This window comes from Nothoprocta perdicaria, unplaced genomic scaffold (genome assembly GCF_003342845.1).
Source record: "Nothoprocta perdicaria isolate Ctin4 unplaced genomic scaffold, notPer1 scaffold_13, whole genome shotgun sequence".
In the NCBI taxonomy this organism is placed as follows: domain Eukaryota; kingdom Metazoa; phylum Chordata; class Aves; order Tinamiformes; family Tinamidae; genus Nothoprocta; species Nothoprocta perdicaria.
In genome coordinates, this window is record NW_020454427.1 from 5,001,858 (window position 1) to 5,019,345 (window position 17,488).

A 17,488-nucleotide genomic window follows, 5' to 3' on the forward strand; every position below is an offset into this window, starting at 1 on the left:
TAAAAGTAAACAAAAATGACTAAATCAATCTGCACTGTTTTTAATCCCACAAGGATTTGACATAGAGAAGTTCTTCTGCTCAGCTACTGCTCTGTCAAGACCACAGCTTCTTCCATGGTTGCCCTGTGCTTACCTGCTTAGCTCACTTTAAGYGCACTTATATCCCTGGCTGCAGAAAGGCCGAGCTCTTGGAGCAAACCAGGGTGCGATTCCCACCTCCCGCACGAGGTCCATGCAAGGCTCCGGTGAAAGTTGCTCTCCTTAAATCTCTTGTGTGCTCCTGTGTGTGGCAAGCACAGACTTACTCTCCTCCCTGGACAGAGAGCAGGCCAGTCAGGCTCCCAAGGTGCAAACACTGCTGCTCCTGGAAGTTTGGAGGTCCGGAGGTTGGGAGGTTGAGAGGCTGGGAGGCTGGGAGGTTGGGAGGAGGCCTCCGTTCTCCCACAGCACCAGGCTCGGCCGCAAGGGATGTATGTGCTTGCACCGGGCTATACATTTGCACCTGTCTGTCATTAGCCCATAGTTACTTTGATGTACTGATTAAAATAATTTCTATACTGCACTGGAATTGTCCTTTGAAGGGGTAAATGTCAATATAATATTCTTCTGACTAACAGTGCTGCCTTAGTGCTAGGTAAGACTCCTAGGGATGGAGCAAATTAATTTTCYCAGCTCATTTGCCGAATGGATTTGTCAGCACTTTGTGTATAGACAGTTTCCTCCCTTATTTATATGAATATTTCTTCCCGCTTTTTATAGAAGTTAATTGTATGAAAATGAAAGAATGTGACTGTACAAATGTTGCTGAGGGAGATTGGGAGCAGCTGCAGCAAGGAAATATCCATTTAACCAACGAGCTGTCATGAAATTAAAGGAAAGTCACTRGGTGTTCTCAGTTTGACTGTGCAAAGCTTATTTATATACGTGTATAGTTAATGTCTTTATTAGTTGGTAGCTAAGCAAGATCACTATATGCCAGGAGTAAGATATTTATTGTATAACAATCTTGAAATTCCAGTCGTTTTAATGGGACTTTGCAGGGACCGGCCATGTGAAGGGTAGCCAGGCTGCTTCTTACACAGGAGGCGTGTGAGAAGCATCCCCTGGTTTTGTGCTCTTGTCGCTGCCCAGGGATGTCTGTTTGCCGAGAAAGCAGCTGAAAACACAAGTCCAATGAAATTCGATCATTGCTGTTGTTTTAATGTAGTTGTTGATATTGTAAATTGTTACTTGTTCCATGCAAATAATATGTGTTAATATAAAGTATCTGTTACTGCAGAGAGCTTATTGTATTTTTTTCTTTCATTCTGAAAGAAATTCTTCAAATGTTATATTCRTGATGTGCCTTGAGATAGAGCCATTATTTTTATCTAATTGGATTTAGTAAAGTAAGCCAAAGCATATTCAAGGGAGAACAAATCTCTTTGTTATCCCTCAAGTGGACATTGTTGTTGTAAACCATTTCTGCATAAACCTTATGAAGGGTTCCTCTTGTAGTATTCCAAATTTTACTCCTAATTCTGCCRTAGGAAATTTCAGATGGTACCTGGGATTTTGTTATCTGTTATCCTGTATATAGTTATTTTGTAAGAACTTTGCTTTTCCTTGCCAAGTTGATTTCTCAGATCTGTCATGTTATGTGTTAAGGCTTTTTATTTTACCTGCTATTCGGGAGTTATTGGTAATAAATGTCAGCATAGTGATACAGGACTACTAAGGGAGTTATGAATTTAATCATGGAATAGTTCACCTATGCCATGCAGTAACTTTAAAAGATATGAAAAAAAATGGAGGCAAAATACAGTAAAGTTTTAAAGATATTTGTATTTTCTTATATGATGAATGTATGAGTGAATGTATGATGAGATGATGAATGTATGACCTTTCCTCTTACATTTATACAATGTTATATACCTTTTTAAAATAAATATAATGCAGATTATTTTCATAGAGCTTTTAAGAAGTGCCAATACCAGATGCCTTGTAAGCATCCTGAGATATTGAGAGCTAAACAAAATGGTTTAAATCTCTGGCAGTGCAGGAAATCTGCAAGGGACTGTGCAATGAGTTTTAACCAGGTGTAATCAAATTGAGAAGCATTTTATACAGTGGGAATTCAATTCATGTGATGGTTCCCATGTGTTATCTGGTTACACACATACATATACACACAAAACAACAACAGTGAAACAACAAAAAAGCACCTTTAATGCTCTTATCCCCCTCTTCTTCCCATACTTACCAGCAAGTTTGTACAAATTAATGTATGCTCACTGAAAGCACYGGGACTACTCAGCATCAGGCAAACATAATATTTTACAGAAAGAATCTTTATATTTGTCTTTAATTTCCTCCACCTTTAATATTTCTTTCTGGTATGTTTTGAGAACCTCTTCATTTCAAACAGCTAGAATTTTCCAAATTGTCTTAGAATTTTCTTAGCCTTAGCCAAACTGAAGGATTTCTRTGCTTAGACAAACTCTGTGTACACATATACATGTTTATTGTCAGTTGGACACATTCTGATGTCTTTGYATGTTTTCATCCTCGGGCCAGGCAAACTCCAGCTTCACCAGCAAAAGTTTAGCTGGAGACAAGAAAAAGGTCAAAAGGCTTTGAACCCACAGTGTTTGGGAGGGCATTTTTTTCCTTTGCATAACAGACAGTACAAGTTCACCAATATATGTTCACCATTTAAAAAAATATTAGTGCTTATATCCATTTTAACCTTTCTCTGTCTATGTGTATGTTGTATCATCCATCCATACATGTTGATCCAGACTGCATCTGCATTTCATGCTGCTGTGCATTTAAAATGTAGACAGGACAATGCTACTTAAACTATAAATTTATATTTCTTCAAATGCTCTAGCTTGAACGAAGTCTCTTTTTTTTTTTTTTATAAACGTAAAAATACGTTTAGCATATATGTAAGAATATGGTGCTTGTTTTATTTTTTTTCCCCTCACTTTTACAATAGAATTATAACCAGCAATATTTGTATTTACCTTAGTCCCTAATCCTGATGGAAATGGTCTCGCTCCTTATTTACTGTAAGCTGTGCTTCACGGGATAGCAACTGCGCGTTTGTCCTGTATGTTTAAAATAAAGCAGAGTTTCACTTGTACCTGCCTTCTACTGCAGCTCTAGCTTCAACCACCACCAAAGTATTTATTAGGAAATACCAGAATAATGTAGCAATCASTATCACTAACATGTCAGATAGCTCATGCTTTGACGTGATATGAATTGTAACTCCCAATATATCACCGAATAACATGTAAGCGGTTTAGTGGGGGGAACAAACAGCTATATTTTACTTTAAAACTTCTAGGTCAATAGAACATAAGCCACAAATTAACTGGGCGAGGAGCCGTTACTAGCGGCGCGCGACCGTTGGGGGCCCAACGGTCCCCGCCCATCGCGGCTCCTCCCCGCCGCTCCCTCCCGCCCCAGCCCCGGCCCCGGCTGCAGCCCCGTTCCTGGCCGCGGTTCTGGTCCCGGTCCCGGTCCCGGTGCCGGCGCGGCCCGGGCGCTGTCGCCATGCGGCTCTGGGTGCTGCTCGCGCTGCTGCTGCTGCCCGCCACGCTGCCGCACGGTGAGCCGCCCCCGCGGGCCCGGCCCGCCGCCCCGCCGGCCCCCTTGGAGCCCGGCGGACCCCGCCATGGCGGCSGCGGGAGCCATTTCGGGGCGTTTGCCGCTGCCCGGGCAGAAACGTGGCTCCCTTCCCGGGGCGGGGGGGAATTTCCAAAAGTTCCCGCTGCCTCCCTTGCGCGCTCCTCTTCCCTCCAACTTGCCGTGAACGGGCAGTTAAACCCCSCTTCAGCGCGTCCGGAGCACGCTCGGTGCTGAGCGGGGAATTGGGCTGGGGTGGGGCGGCAAAATAAAAATCCGTAAGGTGCTGGGGGTGAAGAAAAATGAGGAAACTTGGGGAACTTGGCACTCTGGGATGTGCTGGTTTGCGGGAGCCCGTGTTGCCCCACCGGGCTGGGACGGGGCAGGGCAGAGGGGCAGGTGGCCGTGGCTGCCCCGCCACGGAGTCTGGTGCGRCGCTGGCCTCCGCACGAAGCCGCGGGCCTGGCAGGTGCCACGTCCACCTGCGGTGCGGGAAGGAGCCTGCTTGGCGTCYGCTGGCCGCCTCGGAAGGAGCACGCGGGTCTCGGCGGGGCCGTTTTGGTGTGCTGCTTGTTGTGGGGCCGTTTTGGTGCGCTGCTTSTTGCGCTTTTTGTAGAACGGACCCAGCTTAGTTGGCCGGTTTTGGGCAGTGATGCRTTCCTGAGGGAGGGGGAAGTCCGTTTGGGGCTGGAAACGGAAGGTCATGCTCAATCCTCAACTCCTTGTAGCTTGTAGGTACTCCCTGTAACTAAGAGAAGGGGCACATTTTCCCTTTTGCAAAATGTAAACAAGGTATTAAGAATCCTTCAGGAGAAGCCAACAAACTCAGTATTTTTTTTCCACTTATAGCAGCAGTTTTTGCATATTCTCAAGCATCAGCTGTTGTGTAGTCTGTAGGATGCTGAGGAAGATGGTAAATGAAGCAGAGATTGATGCATTGCCCCCTTTGCCACCATTTCTGATACTTTGTCAGTGAAAGGTGAGGGGCTCAGGGTTTATTCAGCCTTGGAAGAGAAGTTATTCCTAGCCTTGTGATGGTGGGAGCTAGTAGAGAAATTGGATGTGGAGTGTGAAGTGCACAGTGGAAGGACAGAGCACACTGAGGCAATGATCACAAGTTGCCCAGGCAAAAATAATCATGTAAGAACATAAAGTTGAGAGCCCAGGGACACTGTAGGATCTCCATTCTCTGAGGTGGTCAGAGCTCTCCTGACCAAAGCCCTCACCTAACTGTGAAGTGAGCATGAGCTTGACCTAGGGCAGCAAGAGACCTCCAGGAGCCTTTCCAGCTTGCTTTTTCTTATGACTGTGTGAAAAGGCAATGTATTCTGGACAAGGAGTCACTGTGGTGCAGGAGGGGATTTCTGCCAAAAATGGTGCCACATCAAAAGAAGTATTTTCTGATGGAGAAGTAGGTAATAAAAACATAGAAAGAAAAATAAGTGGCAACTTGCAGTAGTCTCAAAGTGCAGTAAGTTTCCCACGTTGACTTAGTTCATTTGGTTTATGCTCAGGCATGACTTGATGCTTCTTGCAGTGTGAAACCATGCAGAAATGCATTTAGCATTATATAGGATAGGCTATGGGGAATGGAAGTTTGTGTGAGTAACATCTTCAAGAACAAAGGGGAGAGAAGCACTGAAGGATAGGAAGAGTGTGGCTGGTGCTATGGTTCAGGAGTAAAAGTGCCGCGTGGTGTGCTTGTGTGGCGTATGCATATATTTTCATGTACTTAAACCTTTTGGGTTTGTTYGGGGTGCTGACTAAGCACCCAGACTTATGTGTGTTCCCACATACCCAGACTGGTATCTTTTTACGTAATGGCAGGGAATGGTGGGGTTTGTTCCCTTCCTAGGGAATGCCTTGCCGTTGGGGTGAGTGACAGGGGGAATCAGTGAGGTGTGTGTATTCTGTTCCAGGAGGGATCTTTATCCCGGGTGATAGGCTATAGTACCTGTTAATTTAATTATCAGGCATATAGATATATTCTCCTGTGATAAGAGAAGACTGAGTTTTGGGATGCAAAATTCTGGCATCAGTAGATAACTGCACAGATTTCTAAGGAATGTTGGGGAGGAGTGTGGTCTGCTTGGAAGCTGACAAGTAAGAGAGGAGCAAGCCCTGGTTTGGTGTGCAGGAAATGTAAAACTCCTCTGATATCCCGAAATACCCCTACTATAATCCATAGAAGAGGAGGATGTCAAAAAGACAGAGTTTGGCTTTGTAGCTGAGACTGGGGTGAAAGAGGGAAGTTTTGAGTCTCATTAGGAGCTAGAGAAACTTGTGAAATGCAGGGAGTTTGTATGGAAAGGAAAAACTAGCGGCAGGCTCTCAGACATGGAAGAGCACATGGTTTGGGCTGACACTCTTGGGCTGTAAGAACCGTGTCAGCTTGGCAGAATATAACAGAAATGGCAGAGTAGTCTAAGCAAATAGTCCTATTCAAATATGGTGCCAAAAAAGCAGGCGAATGGATCAAAGATTATGTGTGTCTGCAGGTCAACCTGAAAAGTATAGYGAGGACCTGGAGGGGGTAGCTGGAAGTGAGAATGTCTATCCTTCTTTATGAGGTTGGTCAGTGAGACTTTCTAATACTTGGGTATGAATTATGTAGGAAAGATCAGCAGCTCTCCCCGGCCACATGGTACTATACCTTAAAGTTGTAGTGAAATCAGGTGCCATGTGAACTTCTTTGGTAAATAKGATAATATCCACCTGGACTGAAGCAGCTGAGCTAAAGAGAAAATGCAGCTTCATTGCTGACCACCCACAGRCAGAGGGAAGGACAGATGTATAGTAGAAGATCAGAGGGGCTGCAGAGATGGGAGAGAACAACCAAAGGMAGAAATCACTTGCCCTCATATAGGCTGAATTGCATATATCAGCATGTGATGCTGAGTCTAAATCTTTAGTTGCCACAAATGGCAACTCTGTAGAGCAGCTACTTRGAGAGCTCCTGAGAAGAGCAACAGCCCTTGACCAGGTTCTGAGCAGCCCTTAGGAATGGACTCAGATGTTACATTAAGGAACCAGACTCCAACTTCAGTATTCTTGCAGGGATCATAAAAGCCAAAGAAACCACTGTTGTGTTTAATTTCATAAGAGGGAATTACATAAGATGAGGAGACTCATTAACTTGCATATGAGTTAAATAAAATAAATCAAACATGGAGTGCTTGAAAAAGTATGAGAAGAGCCATAAATCCTTTTCTCCTTCTGATGTGCTGAGCAGGATGGGGAGAGATGCCCATAGACTTCGTAGGGCCAGTGGGATCAAAGGGTAAGAAAGAGCACCKGCAGAAGGTAAGGACATACATTTAAAAATGTGATTACTTGTATGTGTTTGTGTCCACTGTGGAGGTGCTTATGGGAGGGCAGCATATCAGACAGCTTGCTGAATGTGATACACTACAGTGCTACAGTGCCTTTCTTCATACCTAGACTGTAGATAATCAGAGACAGAAAGCCTAGAATTGCTGCTGTTAATAGTGAATATTTATTCAATAGAAATAGTTAATTCATGCTAACTCAGTATAGAATAAGGCTATTTTTCATCCAGAGTGGGCTTGTTGATTGATTTGTAGAATAAAATGCAGCTTGATTTGAAAAAGCTGTTGTTAATGAGAAGCAGCTGTCAAGCACAGTTCATGGAGTGCTGAGGACAGCAGTTTTAAGGTCAAGGTCAGAAAAGATCTGTGGGTTTTTTTTCTTTTTCTTCTTTCTTTCTTTTAAAGGCCACTATCAATCTACAGGCATGTTAAGCAATCAAAATGCTTTCCCAAGTGAAAGCATTCACACAGGATTTGCAGCTGATAACACAGGACAGATCTGTTATACTCCTTGCCATGTGACAACAAGAAGGATTTTCTGGCCTGTGTCTCTCTCATGGCAACATGGATGGTGAAAGATTATGCAGAATTGATGGGCACGAAATACTTAAGAAAATGGAGAACTTGTGTAGTGGTGCATAGGGAACAGAAAAGACATGAAAACACAGAAGTAACTTCAGACAGAAATGTCGCCTTTCCTTCTCCTTCCCATTTGTCAAGTTCTTATGTCTTACAGAGTTGTCTCTATAAAACTCTGCCATGTATGACTTCAGATTTTCCACATGTTATTAAAAGCTTTTGTGCCTATGTTGTGCCAGAGACTTCAAAAACTCACGGAAACTGAAACTCTTGCTCATTTTTATGAGTATTTATARGAAGAGCTGATCAAGATGAAACTCTACAAGGAAATATATTTTTTCTTAATAAAAAAAGTTGGTTTGTGATAATAAGGAAAAATGTATATAAGAAAACAGTGTATGAACTTTTTCTGATCAGCAACACTGCTGTCTGTTCCTTATTTTGCTAGTTATTGGACAATCTGCAAAGAGTAAGCGCCCTAAAGAACCAGGGGAAAACAGAATTAAGCCTATCAGCAAAAAAGTAAAGCCCAAAAGCCCCAAAATGAAGGAGAGAGAACCTGCTGACACCTCTACAAAATCCCAGTCCATCCTGACACAGGTGATGGATAAGGGCCGTTTCCAGAAACTTGCTGCAACTCTGAGCCTGTCTGCAGGACAAAGCATAGAACTGCGATGCAAGGGCAGCAATGTGAGCTGGAGCTATCCTTCCTACCTAGACACCTTTAAGGACTCCAGACTCAGGTAAGCTATTTTTCATTTCTGGAATGGGGGGAAAAAAACTTATGAAGCAAATCTTCCAAGCATCTCCAATTACTGCCCTTCGAKTTGCACTTTGCAACAGTCATGTGAGCTGAACTTTCTGCAAACAACTATAAAATAGAAGTGCTCCAAGGCACCAGCCATCAACAGGGAACCACATTAGAGCTAGTCTGAAGCAAAACTCTCAAAATGTGAGTCGTGTGGATGTCACATAATCATTGCAGACTATTTTCCTCTATAGAGACCTCCTCGTGTTGTTGTGCGAGCTGGACATCAGTAGGCTGTGCTAGTAGACAGCACCAGAGACACCAAGGATATTTCTCTGCAGAGGTTCAAACCCATGTCTCTCAACTTGCAGGAAAGTACAGCAGCCCCCATGYTAAGGAGCAAGTGAGGGCATTCCTCACCTTTCCTATCAGAATTACCTTTATCTGCCAAGAGATTGAAAGATTTACAGTGCAGAAAGAAGGACTGTGAAAGGAGTGTGATGGAATTTAATACTGAGGACAGTCACCTTGGGTTTAGGAAGGCTTGTTTATCTAGTAACATCTTAATGGAAACTGCATAAATAGTTGTTAGAGCAGGAAGGGGACTCTCTTCTCTCTCCCTCTAGGTGAGTTGCTCTAACTGTCTTTTCAGCAAACCAGAAATTTCTTGACTTTCACAGTTCGTGAACACAGTGTGCATTGCTAAATGTAGACTGAGTGTATGATTTTACCTTTTATTTGAAGGGAGAAAGATTTAAGGAGTATGCGTTTTCTACAGGCACGTTTTTGGTCATTAGAGCTGCTTTTCAGTGGTTATTTTATGGTGATTTGTGTGTCTATGAAAGAGGAATAGGAGCAYGAAGAAGTACCAAGCACTGCAAGCAATAGCCTAAAAAAGAGATAGAGAGATTTTCTTGGATTATTAGGTGAATGAAGCATAGAGTTTATGAGCAAAGATTTGTGTGTCCTTAGTCCATATTGTCCTTTTGTCCTAAATTAAGCACAAATGTTTATGCTGTTTGTAAAACTAACCAAGATGATCTGCATCTTTGTGATCCATTTCACTTCTTTATAGGCATGAGGCTACATGAAAATCTCTGTCAGTTAGTTAATTTTTCAGGCATTTTTTTTCTGCTATCTACGTGTTTGTTGAGAGAATAAGGTTAAAARTTAATAGTTGTGCATACTACGATCTCCTTTGTGAAGCATCTTTTAGAGATGCCTGAGCTGATTCTTCTCTAAGTGAAAATGTACTTGGTCTCTAACAGCTGGAGAGTTCAAGAACTGCACTGGCAGAGAACAGCTTTTTGTAGCTAATGCAGGACTTCTGCCTTAGTAAGCTAGAGCAGCAAGTCTGTTTCTTGTACCAGCGATATCTCTCGGAAGAWCCTGTGGCTAATTTAATCGATTATTCTAGTTCCTTTTGCAATAATCCCATTTTTACCTGGATTTAGCCCGGTAGGTGGCGTATGTCAGCTGCTATGGGGACTTGACCTTCCCAGCRTAGCAAGGTTGGCTGCAAAATTTCATCCAAAGAGTATGTGTAGGGTGGGTGGGGATTTTTTCTTATTATTATTAATAGATCTTAAACCTTCTGCATTTCAAATAATGTTGATGGCAGGATTTGCTTATATATGTGGTTCTGCAGACACAGATTTCCGGCTCGCAGGATACGGAGGCGGAGAGGCAGTTTGTACCCTTGTGCTGGGGACCTTCTTTTTACTCATTTGCACATTCCTCCAATAGTCACTGCGGGGGCATCTCATTGTTGCTTTTCCTTAAATAATAGGAAGGATGTAGCCTTTGAACTGGCATGCTGAGAATAGCAACAGATACCTAATTTCCCTTCCTCTTTGTTTTCTCTTTACATCTCTAGCATCTCTAGCTAGCAACTGCAAGAGAAGGCTTTAAGGCCCCCAGCATCTACCAGAATTGCAACAGTGGAAGGGAGCAGAAACCTTATCATTCAAGGCAGAGGTTCTGGGGGAAAGGAGGGATTTGTGGCTGTCTCTTCTGTTSAGCCAGCGGAGGACCCCTTTCTGGGCAGAAAGCTGCAATCATGCAAACTTGGCTATAGGCTATAGAAAGTTAAGGGCACATACCTCAAGATGCTTTTTCTTTCTTTCTTTCTTTTGGTGCTGACTGAGCAGAATAACCTGAAATCTTAGTTCCTTAGCTGGAAGTGGAGCGAGTACACTTCCAGAGTGGAAGGGCAGGAATGCTGTTTCCTAGCTTTGTTCATAAACAAATTAATGACTGTGGACTCACCCAGATACTGGATCTACAGCGTAGAAGCATCAAAAATGGAGATGGGTACAAGAAAAATGAGGGCAGGCGCTTTTCCCCTTTYTGTGCTTTATAGTAACACATGTTGTAGATAAAGACAGTCCAACTTCACCAACTCTCTGCTCTGCCTTTTTTGGGACATGGGTCTCTTGTGTCCCCACATCAGCTGTATTTGTCACAGATCTTCAGCTGACAATACAGCCTACGTGGACCTGCTTGGGCGGGAAAGGCTGCAGGAAGGAGGCAGCTGTGTCTCCCACACACAGAGTGTGTGTGCAAGAGGTGCACGGGCAGGAGCATGTGCTGGGCCCACAGAACTGAGGCTACTGGGGGTGTTGTGCAGGGAAGAGTTAGGTTGCTTGACATGGCTCCTGTTGGCTTAGTGGGACCTTGTTTGAGAACTAGGAGGGGCTTTTTCATGTGTTAAACAGTGAAATATTGCACTTCTCTTCCATTGAGCTCTCTTGTGTCAGTATGAGTCCAGGTCATTGAGGGATTTGCYAGACACTTTTAAGTGACGTTATGAATACCATGCTTTTGTCTTGTTGGAGCTTTTTCTGCTTTTCTTCTACCTTTTGAACTTAATGTAGTTTGCTATATATGGCAAAGATATTTTGAACTTAAAGTACAGAGTTCTTATTAACTAAAGCTTAATAAGAAGAATATATGGGATGGATTTTTGAAATAGCTCATTAATTTCTTTAAATGATCTTGAAATGTTTTTGCATACAAAATCTTTCAAAATCTTTACTTAGTGATATGTAGAATATAGCAAATTCTAGCTTTTGAGTTGTATTTCTCAGCATCTAAAAGTCTAATGAAATAGTTGTACCATTCATGGTTTACTTTATGTAGTCTGTTTTATGTGCCTCACGTGGTCATGTCACAAATCTGAATGCTTCCAGTCTTTCAGTTGCCAGGTTTGGTTAGTGCCTGTTTGTGGATGACTACTTCACTGGGCACTTTCCATTGATTTCTTGATAGATTGTTCTCTGTTAAGTAGAACACACTGTACAGTAATTAATTAACTTTGACCTTATTTTTGCCTGCTGGGATTTCAAGCTATACTTCAGTGTCTGCATTAACTGCTGGAGGCAAAAATATTCTAGCATAATGGTGGATCTGTCGTGTTGACATTTAGTACTAGTACTTTGTTTGACTGATACACAGTAGGCTTTTTCTTGTGAGATCAGGAATTTGTTGAAGTGCAAAGATTGAAGTGAATTTATGATGTGAGCTAGTGCACATATTAAAAATGAAAAAAGCAGTTATTCCATAATTCCATGATCACAAAACCAGGAATCAGATGAGGTCATACAGGAGAAATCAGTTAGTGAATGGGAAATGGGATTTGCTTATTTCCTCAGGCAGGTCTATCCAGGGCTCGGTGGTGGAAGGATGTGCCCCGAACAGCTGGCAGCTCTGAGGGCAGAGCCCCTTCTCCATTAGCCCCGTGTGCCTTGGGCACTTGGAGTGTTTCCAATTCCTGAGCTACCGGCCTTGGCTCAAGGCAGAGCACTGGGTTACATGACCCTTTTGCTTGCTGGTGATAATGCAGACTACTAGCTGAACATKCAGGAAGATTCAGAAAATTCATGGTATCCAGTCGTCATTTGCTGAGAACCGGTCCTGTTGCATTGATACTTTGGCAGTCCATCAGAAGGTAATGTGGGAGATACTGCTAACTGTAACACACCATCCATGAACAAGAAGCCAGGAAAACAAACCTGAAAATAAATAAGAACAAGATGAGATTGTGGTTGTTGTATTTTATGGGTGGGACCTTTGACCCTTAGAAACATTTCAGCATAAACATCTAAGTTGGTTTACAAGTTTAAATCCCCTGAAAGATRTACACAGGAAATTAGGGGTAAGAGAAAATAACAAATTAAGACCCCCTGAAGTAACCACACACAGACTGAATTTTACAATTACCTCACCATGGCACAGTTGTTACTTCTGAGAGGATTCTCAAAAGCATGTTCCAAAATACCCTTGGAACGGGAGGAAAGCTGAAGTTACTGGCTTCCAGAGAGAGAGCTTAGGGCAAGAGAGGAGCCAGTGCCTAAACTGCTTAGTGGCCTCAGCTGAAACAGAGGTTCTGGAAAACAGGGTTTGCAAGTGAGAAGTCAGGCTGGTTTGTTAGTGCAGGAAAGCTGTCTTGCTGAAAGCAGTCATAAGCCATCAAATAAGCACTTTAAAAAATGCTTGTCCTTAAGTATGTTTGCTGTATACTACTGAACTATTGAAACAGTGTTACAGATGAGGTAAACAGAATTTAAAAAAGAAAAAAAAAAAAAAAGGAAGGCTGATGTGTGCAGGTTGGCTTGTAACATGGTAGGGTGTATAGGGTATATCTGGATAAATGTAAACAAACATATTGTGCATGGCAGTGGCAGCCTAGTTTCCAAGCAAGAGCTGGAAGGAACCTAAGAACCAACAGTATAAAACTAAGGTGTAGAAGGGCTTGTGCAGTACACTGAAGTCAGTAAAACTGCTCCTGTATGCAGGGCTTTGCTGGATCAACAGGGGAAGTTAAAACATAGCCATGAAGGAGAATGATGTGTCAATCACAAAACGCACTTGTAAAAAATACTTTGAGTAAGTAGAAGTGATCTGAGAAAAATGTATAAGAAAAAACACCTGTGCTTGTCTGTACCTTGCCTTTTGTTTCCCTTCCCAGTATAAAGCAGCTGGACAGGTACGGGCAGCTGGTCCTGACAAACTCCACGGCAGCAGACACGGGTGAATATAGCTGCTGGCTTCAGCTGTGCAGTGGTAACAAGTGCAGGAAGGATGAGACTAGAATGGGTTCCACATACATCTTTTTCTCAGGTAACTAACTTGTTTGGGGGTTATTATTGATAGTAAGACACAAATAAAAAATCTACATGAGATCTTTCACTGTCAGGATTTTTTTTTCATAGTTTTCATTGTTTTTAGTAGATAATGAAGAAGACAATGCTGGTGAAATGAGTAGATAGTTATTGTTCATTGTGTTTTATGAGTGCTTTCTGTGTGGATTATGCTAAATGCTTGCCCAAAATAATGCATAATGCAATAGGGAGAAAATGCCTTTGAAAGTACTGACACGTTCTGAGAATCACTTACAAAATGAGTTCACAGAATGTTTTTGAAAATGTATTGTGGTAAACTAAATCTATGTAAAAGATTCATTCTGCCATGACATCCCAGTGTCCATGTGAGCCTCCATGCTGTAAATTCAAAATCCTGACCTCATGCATTGATCTCCACAGGGCCAGAATTCCTCCTAAGGGTCGTCTGTGCATCACGTTGAGAGGGGGGTGCTCTATAAACCCTTGTGTAGTCTGTCAGAGTTGGAGGTTAGCTGTAGTCCTAACCCCAGCTAGGTAGGTCGTAGCAGATATCCTGCACAGCTACTGCTCCTTGGTGAAACACATAAATTCAAACAGTATTTTTTTTTCTTCTGATGGAAAACATCGTAAGTGGTAAAACCACCTTTGCCTGATTAGAACTAAAGCATTCTTGGCTAGCAAATATTTCATTACCAAATACTAAGGTAGGATCGTTTGTGGTAGGTTTTGGAGATGAGCCATGAGACAGTACAGAAGCCATTTATCAGAAACACTTCATGTTCCAAGAATACATTCCTTCAGAAGACCAGAACAAACATTTCAATCAAGTCATTATATAAATATTCACGCTAGAGAAATGCGTTTAAGCCTTGTATTTATAAGCAGTATGACAAATATAAAATTACTCTCTAACAGTCATTCTAGAAGCATTATGTATTTCACCTCTTTACCAGTGCAGTAAGTGTTTTAAAATTGGGTAAATGAACAGAAATAGATCCAGATGAACATTTGGATACATGAAGGAAATTCCTGAGATTTTCTTAACGTGAAGGGATTAGACTACAGTGAAGACTGCTGTGATTTTTGTCCAGTCTGTGTAAATATGAACTCTGAAGTTAGAAAAGCATTTGTTTTGTTTTTGTGCATTTAAAGTAAAAATGCTTTGTGTTCATTTTATATGTTTCTTATGGAAAACTCGGTCATAAATATTTTCTATTCTTTCTGTTAAACCAAGCCGTAGATATTATTCTAACTATGTTAACTCTTTTACCTAGATAAAGGGGAACTTTTTGTACCTACTCCTAGTTATTTTGAGATCGTCTACCTGAACCCAGATAAACCAGCAGTCATCCCATGCCGTGTTACTACTCCTTCAGCAAAAGTAACTCTGCACAGGGAATTTCCAGCAGAAGAAATCAAAACAGATGGAACTAACATTATTTATGATGTGAAGAAGGGTTTTGTTTACCAGCACCCTACTTCTGATCATAAAGGTATTGTCTACTGCAAAGCAGAGTCACAGGGAGCACCTCAGATTTCCATCAAGTATCATCTGCTGTATGTGGAAGGTAAGATGGATTTTTCCATGCACTTATATTGGTTCCTGTTTCTACTTAGAAAACATTTTTTTAAAATAAAAATTGTGAAATAAGGTAATCGGAGTTCAAAAATCTAAATGAAAAGCACATGTGATTAAACACCAGGTATAAATTCCGGCAAGTTTCTAGTTTGGGGCGTCGGGGGGAAGTTCCAGTATTAGGTCACTTACCTGTTGCATTGAACACATTGAGGCAAAAAAAATGCCTTGTGATTATTTTTTATCAGTCTGTTTCATTTTGGAAACTGATTTCCTGCTTCCCACCACTGTCTTTCAATCAGTCCCCAAGGGCCCACCCTCAACCACCATTGCGGCATCGTCCACTCGAGCAGAAGTCAGTGAGAACATTAACGTCGTCTGCACGGTCCTTGGGGAGCCAGATGTAGATGTGAACTTCAGCTGGCAGTACCCAGGGCAAGAGGTAAGAGATGAGATGTCTGCCCTCTTTGAAGTGCTTTGCTCTTGATAAATGCTGCCCTTTGAATGCCATTTAATGCCTAGATTTGGAAGAGAGAGACTTTCAGATTGTGGTGTCTGCCTCCTGCTAGCTCAGACATGCTTGGCAGGAGGAGGCAACACCTCTCTTTCAAACGTCAGTCTACATAGCTGTCCCTGAGAGCAGAGGGGTATCACAGAGATGAAGCTTACGCCTGCAGAGCTCTGCTCATCTTAGCAAAAATGAAGTTCTGCAGAGCTTGCTCTTCCCTTAGGTTGTCCTTGCAGAGACACTTGGCTGTTGTCAGCAATTCCATAAGGAAAGTCTCAGACAGACCCTGAGGGATCTCAGTGCTGAAAGCAGGAGTAAGGGGGCAAGATACCAGTGCAGCTTGGTGTCCCTAAGCTAGAGCAGCACTGGGTAGTCTTAACAGTGCAGGTAATTGTTGAGAGTGAGTGGCAGAGCTCAGTGCCTACCTGTCTTGACAAAATTGAAATCTAAAGCCCTGCAAGTTTGCTCAGGCCAGGAAAGTAGAGACTGTAGGGGAAAAACAACAACAACAAAAAATTTTGCTCTCTTGGTAAACACTTGCCACCTCCTAGATGTAGCCTCACTGCACTGTGACTCATCTGGAAGCATGAACAGGACTGGCAGCTTTTCTTGTACTGGTCCCTTGTGCAAGTGCAATTGCAAGTGCAAGATTGTAGCTGGGCTCTACATAAATGTTTAACATAACCTCTTGCAACTACTACCTTAAGCCTTGCAGCAGCTGTATTGGTAAAAAGCTAATACATATATTTCAGGGAAGCCTCATGAGGTAAGTTCCAAGAAACCTCTTTATTTTACCAATTTTATCCAGGGCAGTGCTAAAAGAGAACCAGGTGAATATTGGCCAGCTGATGTACCCCTCTGCAACCTTCATTTTTCTAAACAGATTAAGTGTCTGAAAACAATCTCACACCTTTCTTCTGATACACCTTCCTTCCACCCACATCCAATGAAATATGTTTCCTGTTTGATCAAATACCAAAAGCAAAATGTTGCTACATTGGGATCATTCACCTAGGCAGAGCCTACTGAGTCACCGCCTTAGTGTAGAGATTCAGAGCCTGTGCATTTAGTGTGGAAGAGCCATTATCCATATTTGACCTAAGTTCGGGGTATGGCAACACCTACTGAAGCAATACTGCCCTAACTGCCTGACACCTGCAGCCTCCTCACTTGGGCCCTGCTACTTGGTGACTCCTGCCCTCCCAGCTCTCGCTTCAGGGTTCGATACGCTCGTGTTGCTCAATCCCATTCACACACTCCTGTCTTTCCTTACAAGGCATCTGTTTTTTTTAAACAGTCTGACAGGCCTGTGATTATCCAAAACTTCTGGAGATTGATCAACAGAGGAACTGGCCATACCACGAGAATCTCAAAGAGTATTATTATTATTGAAGATTTTGAAGCAAGAGATGCTGGGAACTACATTTGTATAGCTCAGAACCTGCAAGGAGAAACAACAGTAGCTACTAAAGTTGAACTAAACTGACCAGAATGACCTCTGGATGTGGACTGAACTGTTATACATGGTCACTTCAGCCATTTACTTCATTAGGAGTGTTTCTATCACTCTTCTTTTTCATACATCAGTGCATGCTGTTTTTACTGGACGAGTGAAAATGGAATGCTGGACAGGCCAGAGTAGAGTTCCTTATACTTGGCAGTAGTCAGCTGTGAGATACAACTCCTGTAAGTATTAAACTTAGAGCCTGAATGTGTACAAGGCTTATTACGTTCAGGAATAGGTGCTTGCAGGCTTTCCTTGGCATATAGTCTTCTTCCTCAGTCTTTCACAAAGGTAGCCTGCTGGGGGATTTGTGCCTTTTGTGTATGTGTATGTGAAAACTGAGAAGATACTTAATCTTCTTTTTCTGGTGCTGTGCAATTTTAAACTTTTAAAGTACTGTATATGTTAAAAATTAGCATATTTGCCCATAGCAATGCTTATTTTGCAAGAATAATTAAATTTTTGAACATTCTAAAAATGTGTGTGTGCATATGTGTGTATGGATG

General features: G+C 42.3%; 1 protein-coding gene across 1 annotated transcript; it reads left to right on the plus strand.

Moving 5' to 3' along the window:
* Positions 1-3,543: 3,543 nt before the first annotated feature.
* PDGFRL (platelet derived growth factor receptor like) lies at positions 3,544-17,076 on the plus strand. The gene is made up of 6 exons (XM_026033639.1): positions 3,544-3,598; positions 7,972-8,266; positions 13,241-13,392; positions 14,669-14,962; positions 15,273-15,412; positions 16,776-17,076. Exons 1-6 carry the CDS (start codon positions 3,544-3,546, stop codon positions 16,962-16,964), a joined length of 1,125 nt encoding a protein of 374 aa, XP_025889424.1. The 3' UTR covers positions 16,965-17,076.
* The last annotated feature ends 412 nt before the right edge of the window (positions 17,077-17,488 follow it).